Source organism: Citrus clementina, unplaced genomic scaffold, assembly GCF_000493195.1.
Source record: "Citrus clementina cultivar Clemenules unplaced genomic scaffold, Citrus_clementina_v1.0 scaffold_3, whole genome shotgun sequence".
Classification (NCBI taxonomy): domain Eukaryota; kingdom Viridiplantae; phylum Streptophyta; class Magnoliopsida; order Sapindales; family Rutaceae; genus Citrus; species Citrus x clementina.
Window position 1 is genome coordinate 32276480 of NW_006262339.1, and position 12779 is coordinate 32289258.

The window sequence follows — 12779 nt, forward strand, 5'->3', positions numbered from 1 at the left end:
AGCTTTTGTAGCAGAAACAGAACCTCACCTTAGATCAACAAAAAGGTTGTAATCGAACTTGGGGGCTCTCAAGATTCTATAATTTCAGTTGAGGACAAAAAACAAACAAACGCTGTTTGGGAAGTTCTGTGTCATGGTTTTAGATCTAAGTTAGTTTCCATCGACGATTGGCGCTGTCGAGAGAGAAGAGAGGCTACTGATGTCGACAATCGGCACAGCCGCTGCGGCAATGTCGAGTTTTTGGTTTGGATTTTGAGTGAATTTTTAAAGGGGTTAACCAAACCCAAACCATACTTCTACTATTTGCTCAACGCCAACCATTTAATTTAGCTTGGGCATCCAGTTGGATGTATGGCCTTATCATGTAAATTCGACAAGTGATGTGATTTCTCGAACGACGTTTTGGAGCAACTATGAAAAAGGAATAAGGATTTTCGTACTCCAAATAGAACTATCTAATCTCCCCTTGCAAGCTTTGCAGTTATTTGAATTAACAAGGTGTTTGGAACGAAAGAAAGTGAAAGAAAATTTAGAAAGAAAATTTGACTAAGAAGATTCTGGAACAATCACAAATCTAATTGATGAAAACTGATGAAATCATTCTTTGTAAACGAGCTAATCACTATTTACAAAAACAGAGCTCAAAACTGCAATGTTAACAACTAATTAACCTTCCAATCGTATTAAGCCGGCTGGACTATTAGCTACAACTTATTCAGTGCAAATAACAACCCACTCTAGCTCAGCAACTTTTTACACATCATCAGCCAGCTCAGCTTACACTCTTAACAATAGTTGGTTTACATTCCAAGATAGAGATGCAAGAACTAATCTCTAGTTAATTTGAAAAGGATGATAAGTTAAAGCTTTGGTAAGGATATCGGCTGAGTTATGAGAACTGGGAACATAGGTGACTTGAAAACTATTATTAGCAACCTTTTCTGACAAGAAATGAACATCAAGTTCTATGTGTTTAGTTTGAGAATGGAATTTAGGATTACTTGCTAAGGCAGCTGCACTCTGGTTATTACACCAAATGACAGGAGTAGAGGCGAGGGAAATGTCAATTTCAATCAACAATTACTTGAGCCACAAAATTGTTAACATGTGGATGTTCATTATATTGATTTTGATGATAACAAACTTTAAATATTTTTTATTAAAATGATGGAGTTTTTCATTAAACGATTTCTCAAAAGCCGTATAATCTTTCTAAATGTGTTCATAAAATCATTCCTTGTGAAATTTCATTAAAACTGTGATGCTGGAAGTAAACAGTGAACCGTTAACTTTGAAACGATTAATCGATAATTTCCAAAGAGGAAGAAATCCTTAAGTTTCAACCATTTAGTAAAAACGGATAAGGCAAATGAGATTTGTAGATTACTGGAATTAAATGGCGAACCATTAACTTCAAACGACTAACCGATAATTTCCAGAACATCATTCCATGCTAACCTTCAACCGTTTAGCAAGAACATATAGCAGGAATTTGTTTTGCAAGTCTCTGGAAATTAATGGCAAATTGATAGTGACAAATTGTCAACCGTTTATTTGAAATTTCAGCTTAACGGACACTTAGACCAGTCAAAACGGTTAATCGATAACGGTTAACGGCAATCCGATTTTGAGCAAAAAGTCAACAATAACTATTTTTCAACTCCAACCATAAATAAGCTCAATCAAATGCAAACAAGAGTTGATCACAATATTATCAATGAGCTTATAATCGAGAATACAATATTCATTGAGCTTCAAATTCATTTTTGTTCATTTATTCACACATTAAGCATTAATTTGTAATCTTATATATTGTGTGAGATCAAAACAAATTTGTAATATTTGTTTTGAGTGATTGTAAGTGTTGGAATACACTTGGGTTAAGAGATTGATGATAATCTCTGGATGTAAAGGTTGATTGACACCTAAGAAGTCAATTGTAAGTGTTCTTGAAGTCTTGAAGGCTTGACTAATGGAATCCTTAAGCTTGGTGTGCTCGGAGGCGTGGTCGTAGGCAAGGTTGGCCGAACCACATAAAAATTTCTATGTTTGAATCTCTCTTCCCTTATCTTTTTATATTTGGTTGATTTATTCATTATTGTTTTAAATTCATTTAAGATTTGCATTAAATTTTGTTTAAGAATTGCTTTTTTTATAGAAACCCAATTCACCCCCCTTTTGAGTTTCTTAGATATTATTTCAAAAACTTCAGAGGCAGCCATTGTTAAAGCTCTATATTTTGATTCAGTACTTGGCCTAGACACCACTCCTTGTTTCTTTGAACACCAAGAGATTAGATTTGGACCAAAGTAAACACAGTATCCAACAATTGATTTTATGTCATCTTTGTCAGCTGCCCAATCTGCATCACTGAAACAATCTATGTGCAAGAGACCTTGATTAGAGTATTGTAACCCCATATGCATTATACCCTTAAGATATCTAAGAATCCTTTTACATGATTGCCAGTGATTGATGGTTGGAGCAGCCAAAAATTGGCTAAGTTTATTTACTGGAAATGCTTTAAGGTCTGGTTAAGGTAGTATACTGAAGAGCTTCAATTGTGCTTCTATACAAAGTTGCATCAGCAAATGGTTCATTGTTAGTTTTGGTAAGAGGAGCATTTGCAGCCATTGGAGTTGAGCAAGGAGTTCAATCTTGCATTTTGACTTTGTTGAATAGATTAGCTATATACTTTGACTGAGAGAGATGCAAACTTGTTTTAGTTTTTGTGACTTAAATACCAAGAAAATAATGTAGTTCTCCAAGGTCTTTCAGAGCAAATGTAGTCTGTAGATTGTCAATAACTTGCTGAATCTGAGTAGAATCTGAACCCATAATATCATCAACATAGACTAATACCAGCAAAAGATGACTTTGAACTCTCTGAAAAAATAAAGAAGTATCTGACTTGGAATTCTTGAAACCCCATTGTTTAATCAACATTGTTTTTAGTCTTTTAAACCAAGCTCTAGGAGCTTGTTTAAGACCATACAATGCCTTTTGAAGTTTACAGATGTGTGTAGGTTTTGACTGATACACAAAGCCTTCTGGTTGTTGCATATACACTTCTTTAGTAAGGTAACCATTGAGAAAGGCATTGTTAATGTCAACTTGTCTCAGTGACCAGTGATTTAGAACAGCCAAACTAAGAATAAATTTAACTGTAGAAACCTTCACCACTAGACTAAAGGTCTCATTGTAATCAATGCCTTGAGTTTGATGAAAACCCTTTACTACAAGTCTGGTTTTATACCTTGAAATGCTACCATCGACATTGTATTTAATTCTAAATACCCACTTGTTGCCTACTACTTTGACAAGGTATGTAGGTTGAACAAGTGTCCAAGTTTGATTATCAACTAAGGCTTGATATTATTCTCTCATTGCCTGAAGCCACTTTGGATCATTTAGAGCAGTTGAAAATGTAAATGGTTCTGTTGGTTTAGGATCACATTCAACTAGATAGGCCTTTTAGGTTTGAATATCCCTATTTTGGATCGGGTGATCATAGGATGTCCAACAATAGGTTGAGGAGGTGGAGATAGTTGATGAATAAGTGATTACTGATTTATGGGACTAGGAGTATGGGATGGGAAGTGATTTTCAGAGGAGGATAAATTTGAATTTGAAGAAGCTGGATTGGAGGGCAACTCAATTGCTGAAGGTGAAGATTGAGAGGAAGATCTATCAAGCTTTGCAGCAATCTGTGATAAAGTAAATGAGATAAAAAGGATTAACAGAAGGTCTATCAAGCTACTGCCTCTTTAGCTCGCCATTCTGTAGCTAGGGTATTAGTGGAGTATGATGTCACTCAACCTCTGTTGCCACAAATACGAATCAGTGTGGGTGTAACACCAAAAATTTCATAATATTAAATCATGGAAATTGGGCGTTCATTAGGAATCATGCGTGGCCTTATAACCCTTATTAGAAAGGGATATTAAATTATAAATAGGGGTTATTTATGAGATAATTTTTGGAAAAGGGTTATTTTTCCAAATTCAATAAGGTTTCTTAAGACTCCCTATAAATTCATATTTTTTCCTTCCATAACTCTAAACCCACAACATTTCTTCTTCTTCTCTATTGCTCATTACGCTCTTACCCAAACTCTAGGATTCAAACCTTTATTTAAGAGAGAATCAAAGCGATTGGTAAGTTTATTCTCTTTATTCTCCACAAGTTTTTCAATCACTCTATCTAGGGTTTCAATATGCATGATTTTAGATTGTTATAGATCATAATGCATGATTTAGGATGTGTTAGGCTTTGTTTAGGGCTCCGATTTATTATGAGTCTAGTTAATTAATCCTTGATGCATTAAGCGCCCAGGATAATTCTGGACAGCGTGAGTACCTCGAATTTAAACCTGTATTTTCTGAATGATTTTTCTTAAGAAATTTATATTTCTGGAAAAAATTCTGAGAATCAGACTTGTACGAGTATGAATTAGAAAAACCAGATTCTTAGAATAAGTTATTAATTATCATATCTTGTATGTGTTTAAGGTGTTGGAGGTGATTGAGGCTCTTAGAGGCTTAGAGGTGTGTTAATTCAAATTCTTTTGTCGAGGTAAGTAACTTCATTCTTAATGTACTGGATATATATATATGATTATTTTGATATTATTATAAGTATAAATGTTTTTATACTATTTAAAGGATTAATTGATTTTGATAACAAAATTAGTTTATGTAAATGTTTTCGAACCTAAATTCTTTCTAACAAAATATTTTATAAATGCTTTTTAAGTATGTAAGTTATTTCGTTACATAACTACCTTTTATGATATTGTCTTTAAAATATTATGCAAGCCTAAATTGTTGTTATGAATATTTATAAAATTGATACGAATGTTTTGCGCCCACTTATGATTTTAATTATTTATGATTGTATGGGGGCCACCTCTTGAGGGTCAAAGCGCCGCAAAGTGCCACATATGGTGCAAAGTGCCACGTATAAGTCATTATGTATGAAACACTGATTTGAATGTTTTGGCTCATTATCCGTAGTTATTCTGATTTTGATTTTGATTTTGATCATATTATACGACATATATGTTCTGGACCAATACTGTGTTTCTGTTCTGAGTGTGCATATGATATTCTGATTCTGATTCTGATTCTGTTTCTGGCCGGGTCACCGGGACTATAGGTGACACTATGTGACATGAGCTAACCTTTTGTTTTCTGTGAATGTGATATATGATTTGCTTTCATAAGTAACTATGCTTTTGATATTTTGAATTACTATGAATTTATGTTATTCTATCATGATATATCGTTTTATGAAATTTATGAATTATGATATATGTTTTTAAATAAAAGAAGGCTTGCAATATTTTTGGTATCGATAGGCCTAGTGTGTTAGGAATGGTTTTACTTATCGCGTTGATGGCTCACCCATCGTCATTACTTTTTGCATATTAAGTTTCTTTTGAGAAGAGTGCTTAGCTTTGGAGTTAGAGATTTCGTGTATATCTGCTAGTTGAATAGGAGGAGGAATAAACTCATATTTCTCTTAATTTTATTTTTGTTATGAACTTGTAATTTGAGAGTTTTAAGACTTTTGTCATATTTATGTCTTGGAGAGAGAATGATTAATATTAGACATATGGATTTGTGGATTTTATTGAATAAAATTTAAGGTATTTCGGTTTGAGATTTTTGGCATAAGGATTTGAATTTGTAAGTAACCTCATTCTGCACGTGTTAGATTTGGGGTGTTACAGTGGGAGATTCTGGATTTTGGCAGAGTGTAATTTTTTAGAAAACGCCACTCTACTGTGCTTCTTACAAGCACCTTGGTCATACCATTGAGACATGTTACGTGGCCAATTCGAAGCTCTATCTCCAGCGACCCAGTTGGAACTGGCAGACTATAGTAGAAAATAGTAAGAAGTCAGAAGTTCTGCCGTTAGAAACTCCACAACCCTCAAATACTCCACGACCTGAGCCTTCCATCACTAAACAGATTGCGGATGCGGGGTCTCCGATTACCAATGTCTTACCTACAGAGAACCGAGCTAACGTTACAAATTCTACTTCCGTTCAAGAGCCGATTTCCCAGGATGCCACAACTTATAATTCTAGGGTTTGAAAACCTCGGGATCAAAGCCCTTTTCCCCTGCGGAGCATTGGTGACTATAATTAATCCACATCATCAACGAGCATCCAAGACAGATTTTAGGCATTACAATTCTCATACTGATAATAATGATAGTTCTGGCGAGCACCTGGCGAATAATGACCACTTTTTGTATGCTCCTGAGAATTTTGAGAGAATTGACTTTAGCCTTGATTTTAGTGTTGCCAGTCAACATTCGAAAAGGGGCATTAAATTACTTGCCAGCCGCAAGTATCGTAAGAAATATTATAACCATCTGCATTAGTCATTTTTATTATGCTTTTTACCTTAGGCTATGCCTTAATCATTTCTTTTACTATTGTATTTATTTCTCTTGATTGGAGGGTTTGGTTTATGTCTCCTGGCAACGGCGCCAAAATTTGATGGTTGTCGAAGCCAACAAAAATAAATTCATACTCTAAATAAATTGTATATAGTGATTGAGCAGGGTCGTGTCCACAGAGATCGGTAATTATTTAAATCCTTTTAAAACATAAAACATAAAATGGGGGTTTTGTTGACAATAATAAAAATCAAATTAAAATAACAAGAATGCAAATTAAAGTTGTAATTCAAATTGGAGAAAGCTCTGGTTGAAGAAATTAATTCAGCTTGATTCGACTACTGATCATTGATTCAAATATAGATTATTATTACTTATGAATAGACCGGTTATAGCTACTGAGATCCTCTAATAGCCAATCTCTCCTTAATTAGTCGATAACCAAGGTACGACCATTGGCTATTTCCCTAATCAATAGACAACCCTAGATACGATCATAAGATTTAATCAATTGATAGCCTGAAAAACTAGAGAGACCCAAATCCTAATCAACACATACGATGATTCATTTAAATTAGATTGTTTATTCTCATAACACAACTCACTCCTATGTTATTTGTCACAAACATTAAAATCTTCATACGATGAATCCTTTAATTAACAATAGATTAAGTTGATAATTAAATAGTGGCCAATTACCTAATTAACAAACATAATCATGAAAATAATTCAGAGAATAAACAAATACCCAAAAAGCAATAAAACAATTAAAGCATAAAATAGATCTCACAGTAGTGATGAATCAAAGCTTCATTATCATTCAACCAGAAAAATAGGTTTAATTCTTCATAGAGAGAAGAGAAAAGTTTAGATCTAGGGTTTATTTCTCTTCTCCAAAAAGTCCTTTTTTTCACAATAGATTCCTCCCTTAAATACTCTCTCTCTCTTCTCCTTTAGAGTTCTATTTAAAATAAAATACTAATATCTGAAATATTAAATTTGTAATTACAAAAATAACCAAAAATACAAAACACGTTAAACTAAAAACTGCAGGTCTGTAGTTGACAGCACGCGCCCACGCCTTATCAACAAAGTTCTTCTGACGCTCATAATTTCTCCAAGAGAACAATCATCTTTAAACATCATCTTATAACTCAATTTTATCACAAATCAATAGAATTGCACCTACAAAAGTAAAACACAAGTAAATCATTATTATTAAGTGCAAAACATCGATATTAAGGGAAGTAAACAATGCAAAACTAGTGCATAAATTGCACTCTAACACATAGGGTCACGCGGAGTTAGAAAATGTCATGATGTGTCCATAGTGTCTTCGTAAGATTCTTCAGTTGACGTCGTCATTGGTTCAACGTTGACATGAATTGATCCACTGTGAGAGTCTCCATAGTTTCATGCAATAAACAATCAATCATTTGCGTACACATCATCAAGAGACTTTCTCTGTTGTGTGGTGGCACAAGATTATTGAGCAGCAAGCGAAGTTCTCGAATGTTCCCGCCATATTTTAATGGTTTGATAAGAGAACAAAGTGTGCATGCATTTAACTTTCATACAAGAAACACATATTTTAAGGCTAGCATGATAGGGAAGGAGAAGGGATCTGAGCTACTCGAAGAAGGATGAATAAAGAGATATGTACATTTGAAATATTTCTGTTTTGCATAAAGTTGTGGAGAGTGTTGTGTCTCCCTTCATTGAGATATAATATAGCAGTTAACATAAGATATTGAATAAGCTAATTAAGCTATCCAATAAGATTTACGACAAAATTTGTATATCTTTAAATGACTGTTATTGCTTTAGTTTTTTTTATACATATACATACACACACATATATATATATATTAAGTGAAAACACTTTTACAACATGATTAGAATTAAATATTTTCAGAAATCCAAATCTAATCCACTAGGAAAGATAATGACAATCAGACTGCCAAGCCATGAAGGTGAAAAGTGCACTAAACTTAGAAAGACTATCGACCCACCGTTCCACCAAGAGAAGCTCTACCTTTATGTGTACTAATGGAATATTAAGTTCCATAATGCCATCATTTTCTTGCTTTTGATAGAGCTTATGTTGCCTGCGTTTTACCAAAGTTGCAGGGAAATAATTACCAAGTGGGAGAATCTGATGTGTACTGAAGGATCAGGTGAGTTGGATGTATGGCCTTATCTTGTAAATTTGATAAGTGATGTGATTTGTCGAATGGCTTTTGGGAGCAACTAAGAAGAATGAACCAATCCCAAACAGAACTAGCTGATCTGGCCTTACAAGCTTTACAGTCAGTTTACATTCAAGGATATATGGAGGTGTAAAAAATAATCTCTGGCTGATTTGAAAACATGTGCATCAATCATAAAGTTGAAATTTACTTATGACGATAGTAAGTATTAGTCTCCTATTTCCTTAGTCTTTTTTATTTTCATTTCTATAAATGTTTTTAGAAAAATGAACTTTATTAAGTGCAATTTCCGTTGTTATTGTTGTAAAGACTGAATTTGCATATTTTGTAGAGTGCAGACTTGTGCACTTAAGAAAAACGGTTTCTTGTTAATCTCATTTTAGTAAATTTTTACTGCTTATATATAGATATGTCCCTACTAAGAGAAACAGGACAATGATGGACCTTGACAAGGAAATCCGCTCTTAGAAATAATGAAAACAGGGGAAGCTAAAAAGGATGACTTATTAGGTTTGCTTATGGAATCAAATTTTAGAGAAATTAAAGAACATCGAAACAACAGACTTAAAGGGATCAGTAGGGACGATGTTATCTGTGGCTAAGAATGTAAGCTATTTAACTTTGCTGGACAAGAGGATACTTCAGTTTTGCTTCTTGGCACAATGGTTTTGCAAGTCTTTGGTGATATGAAAGTTGAAAACTGACTTCGATGGATTGAATCACCTCAAAATCGTAAGTATATACAACTCTAGGATTTCATTGTGATCAATATTTTCATCACACAATTATGTATCTGTTAGGATAATAATCTAATATTTATTTAGATACCACTCCCAATGATATTTTTAATATGTATGGATATCATAAATCGTAACATTCTTTATCCATGCATCTGTGAATTCCAAGTAATCACACAACAAACCATATTTTTATTTTATTACAGAAACTAAAAACAAGTTTCAAATTCAAGTACAGATCACACCACACTTGCATCTCACAGCAACAACAACAACTGCAGCAGCAACAGCAACAACAACAAGAAGGTAAAGAAGCCGTCACACAAGCTGCTTATTTAAAAAATAATTGCACACACTTAACTATTTTAATGTCAAATCGCTCCACCAACTAAGAGCACAATCCATGTCTGGAATGGCACTCCCTAGCGATGAAAATTTTCAAGGCCTGGCCTTTAGGAGCTCTGTTTTCCCCTTTTGATCTCAATCAGCTTGTCATGGATGCACCACGGGAAGCTGAGAAAATGGTCTCGATTCATTCCTTCTCGTTTATACCGACCCCAGTAACTTGGATGGTAAGTCACATGGTACCAAGCTGAAGCTTTTGCGTATACAGCTTCATGGCTAGAATCTGACTCATTCTTCTTCTTGTTGAACCAGGTCCTGGCTTCTTTTCTTAATGACCTTACAGCAAAAGTGATTGCTTCCAAGTCTCTTTTCTTATCAAAGGACTTTGCCATTTCCATGATGCACCCACTCAGTATTTCAGCCTCAGTTTTGATCCCATAATAATCCATCAAGTTCCCCAACTTGATATCATACTCAGTTTTGTAGTTGAAAGCATCGATGATGTAGTGCTTAAAGCCATCAACTTCCATATCAGTATCATAGGACTGCATTGCCACTTCCTTAGTAAAGGATTTCATAGTGGCTGTTGATGGTGCAATGCCTTTTACCTCTCGATAAAGCTTCCCAATGACACGCTGCGATTCATAGCAGGTTTTGTTTTGCTTCTCCATAAAGTCTGGATATTTCTTGACACGTAGTCCACTGGGTATTGTGGCTGCGACTCCAGTTTTGGAGAAGTCCACTGCAATGGAGGATAGCTTTGCAAGCTCAAGACATTTGCTGCTCCTCGCCTTGTCAGGTTCTGAATCTGCATGCACGACGTGGGCATTGCAAATTATGCCCAAGCTGTCATTGACTATGTAATCGGCAAAGTATTCCTCTACATCCTGCAGCATAGAAATGTTAAGGGGCAAAAAAAGGATCACGGCAGATTAAAGAGAGAAAAACAAATGATGAGAAGTTTTTCAGGATAAGATGATACGCTGCAATGCCTTTGGCTCGAAGAAATTAGAAATGACAGAGTGTAATTACAAAAGAAACTAAGCAAATAGAAGAGTTTATTCATGCATATGAATGAAATAAATCTTAAAACATTACTAGAAGATTGAGCAATACCTCGATTGTCACGTCACGATCCAAAACCTTTTCTGGTGCCGGAGTATAATCCATTGGTCGAAACTGAAGTGGAGGAATAAGTTCGTGGTCCCAGCAGACAAAGTACACGTCACCGTCCAGGTCACTTCCCGAGCATTCATTTGTATGGGGTCTAACAAATAATGCAACCATTGTCAGTTTACACAGGTATATATCTGAGCATTTATCAAAACAGAACAAGTCGTAAAAAAATGTTCCAATAGAATCTATTGAAACTTTCATTAAGAATAATCTATTATGAATCATACCATAAGTCATTCTTGGGGAAAACCAGAAAAAAAAAAAAGCTTACCTTTTTCCTTTTGCCGGGAAAACAACACAATCCACCATGTGATGCAAAGCAGGTACGTCCACAGCCCTTAGCACACGCATGTCTCCTGGGTGTAGACATGGATTTTTAGCAACAACCACCTTTCCCTCCACAACACTAAGTTCTCCTGACCGATTGTTGCAGGAATTATCCAAAAACTCTCTTCTTCTAGAGGCAGAACATTGAACAAATACCTGACCATATTCTAATGTGCCTGTTTCATCAAGACATCCCATCATTGCTCGTCCATTCTGGATAAATATCCTTGTTCTGGTTCTCAGCTCCAGCAGATTTGATGCGCGGAATGTGTGTAGCATCATTGACAGAAACGGTTCTACATCAGGCTTATAACCACACATAAGCATTTCTTTCAAAACATTTGTGTTCTCCCCTGATGACATCAGTTCCAGTGCCTCATGTGCCTTCAAAGGATCTGTTAAAATGGCATCTAATTGCGCGACGCCCTCTCTCTGCTTCTTTTCAAAAACACGATCTCTAATGCCAAGAGTAGACAAAAGGGTTATCAACTGGCGATTAAGGAAACAGGGCTGATACTTGCTATTTGCCAAAATGTCTAGACTTGTGCTTTCTGATTTGTACTTGAGCATACTCTTCCTCAATGATAACTTTGTTGATGAAGTTGGATCAACTGCTACAACACCTTTGTACCCACCATATCGAATCTGAAATGCAGATGGAGTATAAATCGTGAAACCACAATTTTTAGCCACAATTTCGGCTAATTCGGCAGATATTTTCCCTATACCATCCGAGAAACAATATGTAATCCCATCGTCCTCCACCTCTACATCAGGAATGATTTCAATATCACTACTGTCAACATGCAGTGCCTCTCTAGATGAGCTGAAAGACTGACCAAGTCTAGCAGCATACTTTGCAACATTCTTTATGTCGCGAAAATCACCCATTCTCTCTCTGATAGATGCTGCGGTAAGCTCAGGCCTGGATGCAAACATCCACAAAGAATTATCTTTCACTTGACTATTTGAAAATGCCAGAGTTTCAAACTTCTTATCTCCAATGACTATCCCATTTCTTAGAGTTGAGAGTACTCTTTCATAAATTCTTGTATGCCTTTCTTCATTGGTGGAAGATGTCACAGGAGACAAAACTGTTGAGTACAACTTATCCAAGTCCTCATCAACAAAAGAAAGGCGAAGAAAGTTGTCAATTTCATCTGGATAACTTCGTACCACACGATTTGATAGACTAATCTCCGGACCAGAGAAATAAACTTTAGATGGGGTTACCAAAACCTTGTTTACATAAATCAACCCATCATCCAAGGCAACAGCAGGGGATGTAAGAAATCTCCCAGATAAGACATACTTCGTATATTGCTCTTCGAGACAGCTTACAGGCTCATAGCAGCAGTTTCTTAGATGAAATAGCGTCTCCAAAGCACGGTCTATGCATTCCATCTTGATTCTACTTGGATCAACCAAGCGAAAGAATTTGGCATCAAGTGCCGGCCCTGGAATGCAGCCATGTTGAACCAGAGAATTGATTTTGAATAATATTTTGAATGGCAATTTAATGCCATGAGGTGGACTGATCATAGGGACAAGATCAGTGTTGCTAGAGAAACG

General features: G+C 35.4%; 1 protein-coding gene across 1 annotated transcript in view; it reads right to left on the reverse strand.

Annotated features, from left to right (window-relative positions):
- Positions 1-9668: 9668 nt before the first annotated feature.
- Positions 9669-12779, reverse strand: part of LOC112099875 (probable RNA-dependent RNA polymerase 1) — a 7689-nt gene continuing 4578 nt past the window's right edge. The window contains exons 5-7 of the mRNA XM_024187379.1: positions 11152-12776; positions 10821-10971; positions 9669-10591 (exon numbers count right to left, since the gene is read on the reverse strand). Of these exons, the coding sequence (XP_024043147.1) occupies positions 9812-10591; positions 10821-10971; positions 11152-12776 (2556 nt within the window). The 3' untranslated portion in view covers positions 9669-9811. The remainder of the gene's footprint in view (positions 10592-10820; positions 10972-11151; positions 12777-12779) is intronic.